The 16481-nt window shown below is 35.8% G+C and overlaps 1 protein-coding gene across 1 annotated transcript in view; it reads right to left on the reverse strand.

Moving 5' to 3' along the window:
• Positions 1-16217, reverse strand: part of Smp_139410 (hypothetical protein) — a gene marked incomplete at both ends in the record, with an annotated part of 54656 nt that extends 38439 nt beyond the window's left edge. The window contains 3 exons of the mRNA XM_018798812.1: positions 4158-4278; positions 11457-11737; positions 16176-16217. Coding sequence (XP_018653717.1) covers positions 4158-4278; positions 11457-11737; positions 16176-16217 — 444 coding nt within the window. The remainder of the gene's footprint in view (positions 1-4157; positions 4279-11456; positions 11738-16175) is intronic.
• Positions 16218-16481: the final 264 nt, after the last annotated feature.

Raw genomic sequence — 16481 nt, forward strand, 5'->3', positions numbered from 1 at the left:
CTGTACTTAATTATTGTCTCACAGTAAGAGGAAACAGCCGTCAAGTGCTTTCAGGTTTTTCATGATGGTCTAGCGTCAATTGACTATTGATTTCAACTATGAAAATACTGAAATCTCCACAAAACTCCTTCTAAAGAATTAAGGTCAACAAGAACCAATCAACATTGAGGTGTACAGGACAAGCTATGAACCACATGTGGAAAAATCCAAACACTTCACTTCTCCCTAAAGTTTGTGCTGATGATGTTGTTCAGAAGGACGATGAAAGCTCCACGACCAAATCATCCAATTCAGAGAACAAACCTCCATTCAAATCATCCACCTGAGCTACAAATCTTCTCCACCACAGTAAGACTGAGGAAGAACATATGTTAACTCGTGTACAAGGAGTTTCTAGAATACGTCGGCGACATATCCAGCGGCAACATACTGTTATGTAATCAAAGTCATCACATCATTAAAGAGTTTGATCATATTCTCTACATTAATTTATCATGTGAATAGGGTTCAATATGAAAAATCCACAAGATCTTATATGGTAAATAGCTAATTGATACACACTATTTTATGACACATACGACTATATTCTATCCAGTCGTTTACAATAAAAAGATGAGGTAAAGACTTTGTCACCGAAAGAACAGATCAATCAAATAAGTGATACAATATATTATCGGTTAAAAGCTTCCAAATTGAAATCCAACTGTGATAGATTGTCAGATAGATATGTTGAATGATGTCAATTAAATTACTAATCCATACTGTAGGACCAGTGAAATGTTACTGAGTTCTACGTAAATCATCCGGCATTTGGGTGACTGAATATCGAACAGATCATCGATTCCTGTCGAAGTCAAGGACAGTCAACGCTCATCAGTTAATCGTATACCATGGACTGGCGCATGTGGTGGTGGTCTAGCTATCTTTTCTGTACTCATTCTTACTAATATATTTCCATAACAACGTCCTTTGTGTTATACGGTCTTAGGCATAGTACTTTAATACGTCGAAGGGGTAATCCACGTTAAATACTGACCACGAGGTGTGACTTCAAAGTTAGCTGGTCCGTCACACTATTCCCGTCTAACTCCAGTAGGCCCCTAGTCATTCCGCATAGATCATCTAAGTTAGTGATGTACAATATGATTTGGGTTTGTTTCCTACTTCTTATTAGTCAAAGAATACAATGAATGTGAGATATACTACTGAAATAATCATTTAATGATATACAATAGACATTACGTACTTACCATTATATCATATGTATGATAACATATTATAAGTAGTAGAAGTATGATTGTTGAAAAAGTGATAAGGATTCTCATAGTTGTTGAATAAATACTATTCTATAAGAATTATTAAAAGCAAAACAAAGAATATAGAAATCAATTACCTATTCAACGATAAATATTTACTGTAAAAGTTCCCTAGGTGCTTTTCACTTGTATCTTCCCATTGTTATTTAGGACTGTAATTGATCAGTCTCTTGTTGGCATATGTACATCCTATGCGGAATGCCTTGATATTGCCTGAAGTCACAAGCTTCATGAGCAAAGATGGACAGTGGCTAGCAGTGGAATCCAAGACGCGCGTTTCGTCCTATTTGAAACTCGTCAGATGGAAGTAAATACATCTTAGAGTTTATGTTCACTCTGGGACTCCAACCCAGTATTGTCCTCTTCAAACGCCGTGTTATCCTTTTACCTACTGAAGTTTAAATTCACTTGGTGTTGTTTACTTGCATCTTCCTATTGTTATTTAGGAATATACTTGATCAGTCTCTTGTTGGCATATATACATCCTAGTCGGGCTGCCTCGATATTGCCTGAAGTCACAAGGTTTACCAGCAAAGATGTAATGCAGGCACATCCAGTTGACGAGTCCCAAATAGGACGAAACGCGCGTTCTGTATTCACTGTAAAAAACAGGCAATAACATTACATCGCTAGCCAGCAACGAATTTTAATTAAAAGAGTTTGTTATTCAATGACTATCTCGAAGCGATCCACGTAGGACACCCATATGCCAGAACAGAGTTAAAATTGTATATTTTTCCTATTTTATACAAAATTCAGTCAGTTAGAAACGGTTTATACTTTAACGACGAATGTTCTATCAACTGGATAAAAAGAAAGTTTTCGAACACTTGGAATTAGGCTATTCCTTTTACTAAGATAACAACTTAGGAGTAAGGCCTTGGGTTGTTTTTGTTAAAATTTATGAGTGAAGTCCGATCAGTTTTTGTTGAACTGATGCATCCATTTAATGAGTGATAACTGAATTGTCTGAATCTTATTCAGATCAACAGAAAGCTAACGCATTTGAGTAGATAAAAGAAAGAAGAAGATCGGAATGTGTCATCAATATCTGATATTTCAGAAACATTTTCTTTGTCTACTTATCTATCCGTCCATCTTTCTGTCTTTCTTTCTTCTCTTTCTCCCTCATTAACTTATTTGAAAACATAAACATTGGTTTAAAAGAGCACCGAATACATATGTGCCACACAAGTCACTTGATTTGTGTGTTGGCTGGGATACTGACCGGATGCCCAAACCGAAGCAGGTAGTTTTCTCATAGAGACACACCCGAAGCCTTCAACTTAAATGTCTGATCCACAAGGCAATGGAGCAACGTAAGAAGATGCAGTGACAATGACCAACAATGGGTTCATACGCTATATATTCCATCAGAATCCTGGAGCCGATGTTCACCATTTCTTTGGAATGAAGGTTCGACCACTCCCCTAGGTGGACCCTCCGTGTCCATCAACTCGCTTAAGGCCCGAGCCGGACATTCGATCTTAGTCCTCTCAATTTTGCAAAAAACGACCCTCTTCTTGAGACGGCAGTGAGTACGACTTCCCTGACAGTAGTGCATACGCGTGTCCATGTGAGAACATTTGAAGAGGGAGAGCTGACTCTCCCCACTCTCAACCGTAGCGGAGCATTTAGGGGCTTCTTTCTCTTTACGTATCCTAAAAATAGTATTCCTAATGGTTTCAATAGTCTGCGGGTTTTCTTACAATCCACCATTTACTGTATTTAGCGCCTAAATTGTAAATCATCTGTTTTCTTGACTAAATATATCTATGATAACCAATTATATTCAAAGAAAGATAAAAATTCATATGACTTAATTTGTTTTCCTGGAGTTTCACTCTCTGAACTGGATAGTTTGGTCATGAAGCTTTCATCATTCTTCTGAACAACATCATCAGTACAAACTTCAGATAGAAGCAAAATGTTCGAATATCTTCACAGATGATTGACAACTTGTTTTGTACACCTCGATGTTGAATGGTTTTTTCTGACCTTACATCTCTCATTGGTTTAAATTCACTTAGTGTTGTTTACTTGCATCTTCCCATTGTTAATTTGAACTGCAATTGATCAGACTCTTATTAACATATGTGCATCCTATGCGAACTACCTCGATATTGCCTTCAGTCACAAGCTTTATAAGCAGTGATGAATAGTGTTTAGCAGTGGAATCCAGGACATGCGTGGCTATCTGGACTCAGTAACTAAGTGGATAACGCGACGAATTTTGAAGCGAACAGTACTGAGTTCGAGTCCCAGAGTGAACATCAACATCTCTGAGATGCAAGTACATCCGGCTGACGAGTCCCAAATGGGACGAAACGAGCATCCTGGATTCCACTGCTAGCTACTATCTATCTCATTGGTTCGGAAGAACATTGGAACCTCCACAATCAAATCATCTAGTTCAAAGAACAAAACTTCATCAAAATCATCCATCTCACCTATAAATCTTTCTCTATTCCAACTTACTTTATTATATAATGAACGTGATATAAATTCAATATCAAGAAATGCTGCAATTATACCAAATATACTAAATGCCAATGCAAAATCAGCCATTCTTCTACGATTCTCTAATAAACGACGTCTTCTACCAAGATGATATCCAATACCTTTAGATAGCTTATCAGTTAAATGTTGTTGTTGTTGTGCTGGTGGTGATGGTGATGGTTTTTTAAATTTATTAAATAATAATAAATTTTTATTGGCTAATTTATTATTGGATCCCTTTTCATAAGTATTCAATAGATTATTATTAGTAGTACTAGTAATAGTAGTAGTAGTAGTAGTAGGAGTAGTAGGAGTATTCTTGGATAATGTGGATTGAATCACTTCAGGAGATGTTCTACTTTTCTTCATGACAGGACTATCATCAATAGGATTTATATGTTCTATGATTAAATCATTATGATTATTCTTTTTTAAAGGATTTGTAGAAGATCCAGAAGTATTCCTGAAATGATACAGAGAAAGCAATGTAGAGATTAAGTTTTTGAATATTTTATACAGTTGAAATCATGAGTCGATTGAAGCTAGACCATCATGGGAAACCTGAAAGCACTGAACAGCCGTTTCGTCTTATTCTGGGACTTCTCAGTAGTGTGCACCCACAATCTCGCCTCGCGAGATTCGAACCCAGGATCTACCAGTATCGCACTAGAGCACTTAACCGATAGACCACTGAGCTAGCATCCGATGGTGTTTATGTCTAACTCCAACCGATCCACGAAGTTGAGCGACCGTTCATCAATTGTCGTCAGTAAGTTCCTATGTCACAACAGACGTGGTTTGAACTCCACTGGTCACTGCTTCTTACTAAAACTCCAGGATTTACCTCTCGAAGTCAGTCACTGAGGTGTCCCACAATAAGACGATACGGCCGTTCAGTGCTTCCAGGTTTTCCTTGGTGGTCTAGCTCACGATTGCAACTATGAAAGTACTGAATCTCCACAAAACCTCTTCTGATAATAATCTTGATAGAGTCATGAGAAGACAGAGTTGACCTGAACAATGTGACATTTAGAACAATCTAGTCACATATATATTTTAGATCAGAAGGGGTTTAGTGGAGATTTCAGTATTTTCATAGTGCTCTTGTTGCGAGACTGGTAGGTCCTGGGTTCGAATTTTGTGAGTGCGGGATCGTGGATGCGCACCGCTGAAGAGTCCTATAATAGGACGAAACGGCCGTCCAGTGCTTCCAAATTTTCCATGGTGGTCTAGCTTCAATTGACTTATGATTTCAACTATGAAAATACATATATATTTGTTAGGGTATTTTATATGAAGACTAATACTTATATTACTTATAATTATTTAAGCCTTTTACCCCCAATGGAGCATAGATTGTTGAAGACTAATAAAGGTCAATTGAATGAAAGTTCAAATAAACAAAGTAATTAAAGAGGGAGAAAATATTTAATATCGCATAGAAAGGAACAGGAAGTTGTCGCATTACCTTAGCCATAAAACAACTTACCAGGATTACCAGGGTAAATTCAAGGTTGCGACAAATTGTTTGTGTACACATAGGGGAGGGGGGGAGTTTAAATGTACGAATAAACAAAGCTTCAATTAACCTGAGAATTCGTCCTTCACAATTATTATAAAACCTTTTAATTGTTGTATTGATGTCGATTCTGTTCCCCGTTTCAAAGATATGTTTCGCTATCGATCAACATAGTTCACTATATCTCAAGTTGATCGGATCACTTGATATTAACTGGTTTTGAAGCCATCTAGGCACATATTCCATGACCTTTGATCAGTTTGTTCGATTACTCCTACCTGTATATGTATGTATGCAATAAGATGTGACTTAATCAGTCGTGCATTGTCTAGGTCTAACGGGAATCATGGGGTTAGTCTTTTCAGTCACAACTAATTTATTAGCATAACAGGTTTTCTCGATGGTTGCTTCCAATTTCTGTCCTAAAAGCATACTGTTGGATTCACTTCTATATGGTAGATAAATATAAATTTTTCCTTCGGAACCGAAGTCACGAACTGACTTCATACAAATCCCATTTGATATCTGTTTTCTATCAGTATCCAACTAAACACAAATGAATATTCACTTCCATTTCAAAAACTGAACTCAAGAGCTACGTGTCTCGTTGCATGGGCTTAACCTTCACACCACTGAGTTACCATACAATGATTTAAACAGCTCATAACAGCTTTGGTCATGGAATGAGATCAGGTTGGGAAGCATTCAGCTTTATACTTACTTCATCGTGGTCCGTTGATTACTAATAATATTTGCTCGCAGTCCAACTCACTGACTGAACACATGACATTCTAGTTTTATAGAATGTATATGATGTTTAGACGATTAAACAAAACCCCAATATTTTCCTCAATGATGACATAATGTGAAGATGAATGAAACAAATATTCATTATTATCCTTATTGTAATAGTTCACAATCTAACATAAACTAACATTGACCAATCTTCACATTAGATACAATGCGTCTCTTTATTTATTTGGCGGCTTACTTGAACATCTAGGCTACCTATAAGAAAGATGGATAGTGGCTAGCAGTGGAATCCAGTTTGACGCACGTTTCGTCCTATTTGGGACTTGTCAGATGGATGTCCCTGCATCTCAGAGTTGATGTTCACTCTGAGACTCAAACCCAGTATCGTCCGCTTCAAACGCCATCGCGTTAACCACTCAGCTACTGAGTTCTGATAGCCGACTGCTAGTACAATAGGGTGAAGTTTGAATTCAGTTAGTATTGTTTGTTTGAATCTTCCCATTGATGCTTAGGACTGTAACTGGTCAGTATCTTATTGAAGCGAAAGGAGCTGGGTTCGAGTCCCGGAGTTAACATCAGCTCTACAGTGCAGGCACATCGAGCTGACGAGTCTCAAATAAATGCTTTGTTTCGTCCTGGATCCCACTGCTAGTCACTATCCATCTTTGCTTATTATGCTTGTGAATTAAGGCTATATTGAGGCAATACGCACAGTATGCACATATACCAATAAAAGACTGGCCAGTTGCAGTCCTAAGCATCAATGGTAAAATTCAAACAAACAATACTAAGTGAATCTAGGCTACTTATTTCAACAACTTTTTTAATTTTGTTGGTTTTAATACACCATTATGGCTATTAATCGCATAACCTATTCTTGTGCGTTTCTGAAAAGTGTACAACTTTTCTATGTACAAGTTACAAAAGTCCCAATCAGAGATATCGTGATTGCTGGCAGACAATAAACATCGAAAAGAATGTACATTATTTAGATGTCGATTGACTAGACTGCCAGCTTCTAACTGGTAAGAGATAGCAACTCATTGAAGACAGTGGTGGATGTGTCACTCAATTTCATGGATTGGTTGAAGATAGACATTAACAGCATTGGATGCCGCCTAACTCAGTGGTCTAAAGGCTAGGCGCTCGCGCGCGAGACCAATAAGTCCTGGGTTCGAAGCTCGTTAGGCAAGATCGTGGATGCGCACTACCACTGAAGATTCCCACAATAGGACGAAACGGCCGTCTAATGCTTCCAGGTTTTCCATGGTGGTCTAGCTTCAATTGACTCATGATCTCAACTATTGATTTTATTTACTTATTTATTTAAACACATATATATTGGTACAAAGGAGCACAAAATACATATGCACTACACAAATCTCATTTGATTACTGTGAGAGCTGTGATAATGCCCAGATGCCCAAACTAAAGCAGGTGGTTTTCTTAGGGGGCCACACCTGGAGCCTCCAACCTATAGGTCTGATCCACAAAACAATGAAGCGACGCAAGGAGATCTAGTCCCATGGTAGCTGGTGACCAACAACAAATTCATACGCCATTTATTCCCTCAAGATATTGGAGACCATGAGTACCATTGGTTTGGAATCACAGATAATTCCACGGCTTTTCTTTTTTTGTTTTTTCTGGTTTTTCAAAAAAATCTTTCCTAAAGTCTTTTCAATCCTTCTTTTTTTTTTTCAATTTGCACGCATTTCACTTTATTTCGGTCATGAACTGAAACAAATCGTTCGACCCCAAGAAACCAAAACGAACAACCACCCACCCATACAAACAAACAACTAAGCAACATACAAACTATTGGACATGAATATATGTTAAACAGTTTTTTGACACATATAAAAAAAAAGAGAAATCTATTCGTTTTTTTGTACAAATAAACGATACTACTGAAATTATATCTTTTGATAGTTTCTAAGGTGGAGAAGAAGAGGAAGAAGAAGAAGAAGAAGAAGGATGAAGGTCATTCCCACTTTTTTTTGTCACTTATTGTTACTAGGAATGTTCATAAATGTAAATAAATAAATGAAAAAAAACAAAGAACAAAAAACAATATCAAGTTTTCTTTTTTTTTCTTTTTCTTCTTTCAACTATTTGTTAGAATAGGTTGACCCTTTTATTTATTCAACCATTTCATTGTATCAATCAATTTTTATTTCACAGATTTATAAAGAGAAAAAAACAGAAAGAAATAACAAGAGAGGATTAAAAGAGGGAAACAGTAGGGGGGGGGAGAAAGGGAGGGAGAATGAGAGAGGGGTGGATAGGGAAACCGAGAAATTTTAATTGATTATGAAGAAAGACATACCCTAGAGACTATGAGTATATATATATATATATATAAGGACTATAGTCATTCATTGAAAAGAATAGAATATGACATTATAAAAATGAATAATTCGAAATCTAAGGTGTTTAATACCTATTTATATAAGTAGTATAAAAATGGTATAAGACTATTAATGAAATATTGAACTAACCTGTTATGATGGACAGATTTTTAATGAGTTTAAGTCGTGAATAACTTATGATATGGATTTTTTTACAAGTAACTATGTGACATTTTAAAGTTAACTATATCTAAAAAAGAGGGGTGAGGGGTTGTGTAGATTGCAGTGATTTAATAGTTGAATTCATGAATTAATTTAATCTAGAACATTCTGGAAAATCTGGAAGTACTGTAGAGTTGTTTTGTTATAGTATGAGACTACTCAGTAGTACACATCCACAATCTTGCACTCAGGACTCATATCTATGACTTACAGTATCGCATGAGAATGCTCAACCTCTAGACAACTAAACCAGCATTCAGTGGTGTTAATGTTTAACTTCAACCAATCTAAAATAATGCGCAATCGTAGAAATTAGACAATTATATCTGTTGAATATACCTTTTCTGGAGAGATTAAAATTTATGAACAAACCAATCAGACTTAAGGTAACACATCTTGATTTTTGGTGCGATATTCATTCATTCATCTAGCTAAATAGATTTTTGACATTATAGCTAATGCCAGTTGATGATGAAAATATTAAATCTAATTCCTAACCCCAATCATCAAAATATAAATCTTATTCCTAACGTCTAATTTCAACCAATCCATGAAATTGAACACTCGTACATCATTATCTTCAGTGAGTTACTATCTCACAACAGACCTGGTTGAACTCCATTGATCACTGCTTCTCACTAGAACTCTACGATATACCTCTTGAAGCCAGTCACTAATGAGCATATGTTGATTAATATCAGATGGGCTTTTAGGTATATTAAAGTAATTTACTAAGTAAGTTCATTAGTTAATTGAAGACTGATCACCATAGAAAACCTGGAAGATGATGGATGTATGAGATTTGATTATTTTCTGATTAATGTTTTAATTTTTTCAGATTCTTTAATGACAGAATCAGTGATGTAAAAGTGAGTACACAACCCCATGCTCAACCCTTGTCCTTTATCCGGGCTTGTGACCGTAAGTAGCCTCTTGGAGGGGCTACAAGCGGAGTTATAAGTTGTTCAGTTAGTTCTAATTTACCGCTTCTTAGTAGTGCGAACTCATAACTTTAAGCTGAAGTGAACTCAGAATCAAAGTCAAATTGTTTAACTGACTGAATGGATTTGTAAAAGCATATCCCTAGATTTTTCTTCATATGTACTGTGATTTCTAAATGATATGACAATCCTACAGTTTGACCTCATCATATGAAGTTGTGCATATGTATTGCAAGGGTTTTAAACGTGAACTGTCACTTTCTGCTTTGTTTTCAATAATTCTTTAACGGATATTAAACTCTTATAAGAATTACTCCCATTCTTAGACATAAATAATGTGTATTATCTCATATCAGCAATCCGACATCAGAGACTGTAAGCCAATCAGTACATTTAAAGTATTCACACATACAGAGACAGTGTAAATTCCATTTCTTTTATACCTGGAAGCCCTCAACAAGGATACCATACTAGTACAGCAATCTTCAACAATGGTTATCCGTAACTCCATAACTAGAAATCGAATTGAGAAATTTCAGTTTCAGGAGTGAATGTTTAACCTCTAGATTACTAAGCCGTCATCTAACGGTGTACAAGTAATCCACCTTTCATTATCTTCGGTGAGTAAGTTCCTCATACTCGATATGGTTGAACTTCGCTATTCACGACTGCGATCTGGAACTTTCTAATTATCTCTCTCTGTTACTCACTAATGAGTGCATGATAAGATGATCACCCAATGTCCTCGTTTGATTCAGGTTACACTTGTAAATCACTGAATATCGATCCAATGGTCTAGAGGCCAAGTACTTGCTCGTGAGACTGAAGCCACAGGGCTTAATAAGGACTGAAGAGATGTCTTATACTAGAACAAAACAGCAGTTCAGTTCTTCCAAGACTTCGATGAATATATAATTTCATTAGATTCGTGATCTCATTACAATTTAACGACCTCTATAATCCTGTACTGATATTAATTTTCAACTAATAGAATTCGCATTTTCGGTTATGTTGTTAGCAATGAAAATAGTTTAAAATTTAAATATTTAGATATTGGTAAGAATACCTCATAGTTAAGAGATGCTATCGTTTGATGATAACATTAAGATTTTTTGCATTTAATTCATCACTGAGAATTATCTGAAATGCCTTGACTGTAATCCATATACTATTTCAGAAAGAACCTGGATAAGCGATACCTTCATCCTCTTGAATTCCAGTGGTTAAATAAGCGCAAGATTTTAATTTTAAAGTAAACTAGTTTCTAGGTATCTATTAATTCCCACGTTCGATAATTTACTGGTAGGACTACCTACTTTATCTTTGTTGACAGTTTTACTTTTGCCCCAAATGCTTTGGTACGGCCGAGAGTGAGGAGATTCCGCTCTCCCTCTCATAATGCTCTCACATGGCCACGCATATATAGCCTCTACCAGGGTAGTTCTATTAACTGTATTCTCGTGGTGGAGGTGTTGTTTACGAAATTGAGAGGACGAAAAGCGAATGTCCAGTAGGAGCTTTAACCGGGTTGGTGGACACGGAAAGTCCACCTAGAGGAGTTGGGAAACCTTCATTCCAAACCAATGGTGCACATAAGCTAACTCCAGTATCCTGAGGGAACAAATAGCATATGAATCAATTATTGGTCACCGGCTACCATGAAACTTCATCTCCTCACAAATGGTTAAATCACCTGTCATATTGTCATCCATTGGACTATTGTTAACCTTCAGTCCTTTAGTTCTCAACAGATGAAACTGTGCTTTACTTCAAGGAAATCTAGAAGATGGAAATATCTTTACATACATTGAACAAATTCATAATTTGCACACACACACAAAAATGTATAACTTACAATTTACTTGTACCATAATCAATACTTTGATTCAATTGATTATTACATGAATGTGCTGTCATATCTTGTCTACTTTGTAACATCATTGATACTCTTCTTATACGTAATGATAGTTCACAATCATTACTTAAACTTTTATTGATGGATAGTAACTTTGGTACATGAAGTGATATTTGATTTGTTGATTCTGGATAAGTTTCTATACTTGGTGATATAGTTTCATTATATTGATTAGGTATTTCTAAATTAGTTGAATGATATTTTAAACAATGTTTTTGTTGCTAGGAGAAAAAAAAAAGAAAAAAAAAACTTTCATCAATATTTACTCATGAATGAGTAATAATCATTCTATAAACAATTTTTTCATTGCTGAAGAGTCTCATAGTAGGACGAAACGGCCGTTCAGTGCTTCCTGGTTTTCCATGATGATCTAGCTTCAATTGACTCATGATTTCAACTAGAAAAATACTGAAATCTCCACAAAACCCCTTCTGACCTATAATCATATGCTCACTAGTGACTGACTTCAAGAGATACTTCCTTGAGTTCTAGTGGGAAGCAGTAACCAGTGGAGTTCAATCAAGTCTGTTGTAGATATATCAACTCACTGAAGACAAATGATAAACGGTTGCTCAAAATCGTGGATTGGTTGAGGTTAGACAATAACACCGTTGGATGCCCGTTCAGTGGTCTAGAGTTTAAGTGGTTTGGCGTGAGACTGGTAGGTACTGGGTTCGAATCTTGTGAGTGCGGGATCGTGGATGCGCATTGCTGAGAAGTCTCACAATAGGACGAAATGGCCGTCCATTGCTTCCAGGTTTTCCATGGTGGTCTAGCTTCAATTGGCTCATGATTTCAACTATAAAAATATTACTAAGATCTTCACAAAACCCCTTCTGAGACTATAATTTATGAACGAACCAATCAGATTTAAGATACCAGGTCTTGGATTTTTGGCGCGAAACTCATTCATTCATTTAGCTAACCACAGTTTTGGTATTATAATTGATGTCAATTCGTGATGAACACATTGAATCTGATTCCTAACCTTAACCATCAATTGTAAATTATAATTATAATTCCTCACACTGGTTTATAACCCTCATTTAATCCTAGTTAGTAAGTGGACATTCTAAAGGTCACTTTAGTGTTACTCATTTGATCCTAGTTACAAGATGGACATTTTCAAAGTCATTTTAGTGTTGCTCAAAGGCTCTACCAGGGTATTGAACAATGGATCATTTTCTTTACTCTGTTTTCTGTACCATTTGGTTAGATTTTCATAAGTCGTTCGGAGAAAAAGGTAAGTGTATGAATGCATGTGATAATAATAGCCCGACCTTATCCAAAGTACTCTCTATATTTTAAGCCAAAATACTTAGGACCTATAAAACATTTCTATTATAAAACATTACTACTTATAAATCCCTACTACTATGACTACGTCTACTAGTACCACTACTACTACGACTACCACTACTAATACTAACTACGACGTCGACTACTACTACAGCTACTACTGTAGTGAACAAGAATACAGGTGAGGACAATCGAATGTCTTTAAGTACAAATTACAGACTATCTCACTGAACTCTGATAACCATACAGTCAGTAGTTAATTTGCAAAATAACAATCAATTTTCTCAATCTTAACTGTTTCTTCTGTAAATATCAGTTCATCTTCTCTGTTTTCATTGTCCATTTATTTTCGTAACGATTGCTCTTTATTCCTGTTCTTTCCTTAACGATCTTCTGCCAAAATACATTCTATGTCTGACCATTACCATATACTATTTATGTGGATATAAGTAGATTACAACACACTACTACTACTACTACTACTACTACTACACACGTACAAACACACACTCACAGAAAGAAGTTAATCACAATGGCTTTTTTTTCAGCGACAAAGCAACGGAAGCGTTTAACTGATGAACAAAAATACACCGCAACCATATATATTGGCCATACGAAATTCTTTCCTATTTCAAACAGCTACATATTTCCCCTTTGTTTTTTATATCATTTAATTCAAACAAACAGTTGGTTGCCATCAATTCAACATTAATTCTGTGTTCTTTTTTTCTCGATTGACTTAGTAACAAAAAGTTTCCTTTTTTTGTTTGTTTTCGATTCAAATGAAACTGAAATCGTTACAGTTGATTGTTTTAATGAGGGAAAATAAAGGAAATTTATCAATAAACAGATTGTACTGATTAATAATCTTAGGATAATTTTAAAGTGTTAGCATTGAACAATGAATAAACACTAACTAGTGAGGAGCTCTTCAGCAGTACGTAACCACTATCCTGTAGGCGGGATTCCAGACTGGGAGTATACATCTCGCGAGCAAGATCATGAATGAGCCACTCGGTGCTTCTACGTGTTTAGTGGTAGTCTAGCTAAGATTCTGCTAAAATTCTACAGTCTCCACAAGTCCCCATATCGATGATAAGCATGTTCACATTAGTAACTAGCTTTAAGTTGTATCTCCTGGAGTTCTAGTGAGAATTCATGACTAGTAAAGTCCAATGAATGTCGTGTGGAGACAGTTATCCACCTCACATAATGAATGAAAAATTGTGCAAGATCATGGATCGATTAAAGTTAAACACTAACACCATTCGATGCCGGCTCAGTGGTCTACACTTTAAGCGTTCGTGCATGAGACTGAAGTTCCTGGTTCCGAGTCCCTTGAGTGCAGGACCGAGGATGCGTACTACTAGTTGTTTATAAAGGAAACTCTTCATTAATCTCTCCCTAAACACACAATCATTAACATATATACAGGAAATTAGAATAGAATACGAGTTATGAATTAAATAGCTTTCCTCAGACGAATTTCTATCCGTCTTGTACCGTACATACTGTAATGAACGAGAGTATCGAATAGGGATAATAGAAAAAATAATTCATTTGCAAAATGTTAATCAATTGTCTCAGACTTCATTGTTCTTTCAATTCCACACCAATCACTCTCTGTTCTCGCCTTGTTCTCTTCGATCTTCTTAACCTTCTACCGCCAGGTATTTCACGTTCGATTGATAATACATACTGCTTATATCAGTCAACATCAGTAGTACACACCACAATACTACTATATTGTAAACCTATGTCTATAAACAGGAATGGATTTATTCACGAGAGGAAGGCGGGAAAGTCATGACGTCTTCAGCAGTATAATGATAGATCAATAGTGTCAAATAGCCAATCAGTAATCACCTTTATAGTTATCTAATGAGAATAATTGCATAGGAATCATTAAGTGAACGCTCTTAATCAGTTCAATGGTGCTCATAACATTTTTGCATTATTTAGATGATTCAGTCAATCAGAAACTTTCCCCTTTGGTAATTCAATAACAGTTCTTTCGTAAACGTCAAATCGTATATGAAGATATCAGTGTTTTATTACACAGCATACCGTAAACACCTTATTCAAACGCCAAGAAACTACATCACTCTTATCAATTAGTTCAAAGACACTTTCAATTGAAACAAGACATTGAATGTTCCAATATCACTTTCATATTATTCAAAGTTTTCCATCCCCTGAATTACTAGTTTACTCAAGTCAGTCAGCATATATTATGACTGACAGCATGATACAATTACTGGCAGAGAGATATAGACTAAAAGAATATTTGATATATTAGTTAGTAGGTTAGGTAGATAGATAGATAGATAGATAGATAGATAGATAGGCGCATTGATGACCTACACTCAACTTATAAACTCCACACCACAAACGGCTAATTGATTATCAATTATCAGTGACTATTGTTTCCAACTGTCTTTCATTTTCTCAGTTCATCATTGAAGTAGATTCGATTTTTCTTATGGATTATCCGTTTCATTGATAAGTTCACTTAGCCTTTTCCATTATTTCATTCAGATATCAAAATTAGTTAATCCATTTAATATTAAGGAGAATGAATATTCATAACAGAAAGGGGGTTTTTGTGGATATTATAGTAATTTTAATAGTTGAGATCATGAGTTGCTCTATTTCGTGGATTAGTTGAAGTTGGTCATTAACACCTCTGCATGCTGGCGAAGTGTTGAAGAGGTTAAGCGTCCGCTTGCGAGACTGTTAGGTCATGGGTTTGAATCTCGCGAGTTGGATCGTAGGTGCGCACTGCTGGGGAATCCCACAATGAGACGAAACGACCGTCCAGTGCTTCCAAGTTATCCATGGTGGTCTAGCTTCAACTGACTCATGGTCTCAACTATTAGAATAAATATTGTTTGTTTGTTTGTTTCAATGGAGATCTCAATAAACTATCATTTTGATTCTTCTACATGAGCATATACATACATATACATACCATATCAACTAAACATTCATTGTCTATATTGTATGTTTGTTGTAATCTATCAAGTGTATGGAAGTTATGCAATGACTTCCATCAAAGCATTATTTCATGTTAATCAGCAATTTGGTTACAACTGAAATGTTCGTCTGTCAATTAGACTGACATTGAAACCTACCGAAATGTCCAACGATTACCGGTAATAAACAAGTAACTGTAGATTTCGGTTGTGTTATAAATGGAAATAGTCACTAAGCTCAATATTCAGTCTTGACCTAATCATTGAGTTCTGTTTTAGCGTCTAAGTCTCAGTCGGTCAAGATTAACGGAAACATTTCCAACTGATATTATGTGACGTCATTTCAAATGACATTTCAATCCATTGAACATTGATGACACGCAACGTGCCAACCAATCGTATACTTCTCAGAAGGAACATCAAACATATTCATCTTAGGGTTCTTTACAGTTCTAATATATGAATGTCATGATGTTTTCTTAAGAAGAAATACTGTTCCTTTCCGTCAAATAACTGAGTGAGTTCATGTTATAGTTGGGAATTAGTTAGAAAACATTCCTTCACCTTCGATAGTTGTTTTATAAAGTCTCTTGTAAGGTATTTAATCAAATAGTCAGTTTTCATCCGTTAATGACATCATACAATACACCGTCAAGAATACGAGAGTATTGGATATCTGTTTCCTTGCGAA

The sequence above is a fragment of the Schistosoma mansoni genome, chromosome 7, assembly GCF_000237925.1.
Source record: "Schistosoma mansoni strain Puerto Rico chromosome 7, complete genome".
In the NCBI taxonomy this organism is placed as follows: domain Eukaryota; kingdom Metazoa; phylum Platyhelminthes; class Trematoda; order Strigeidida; family Schistosomatidae; genus Schistosoma; species Schistosoma mansoni.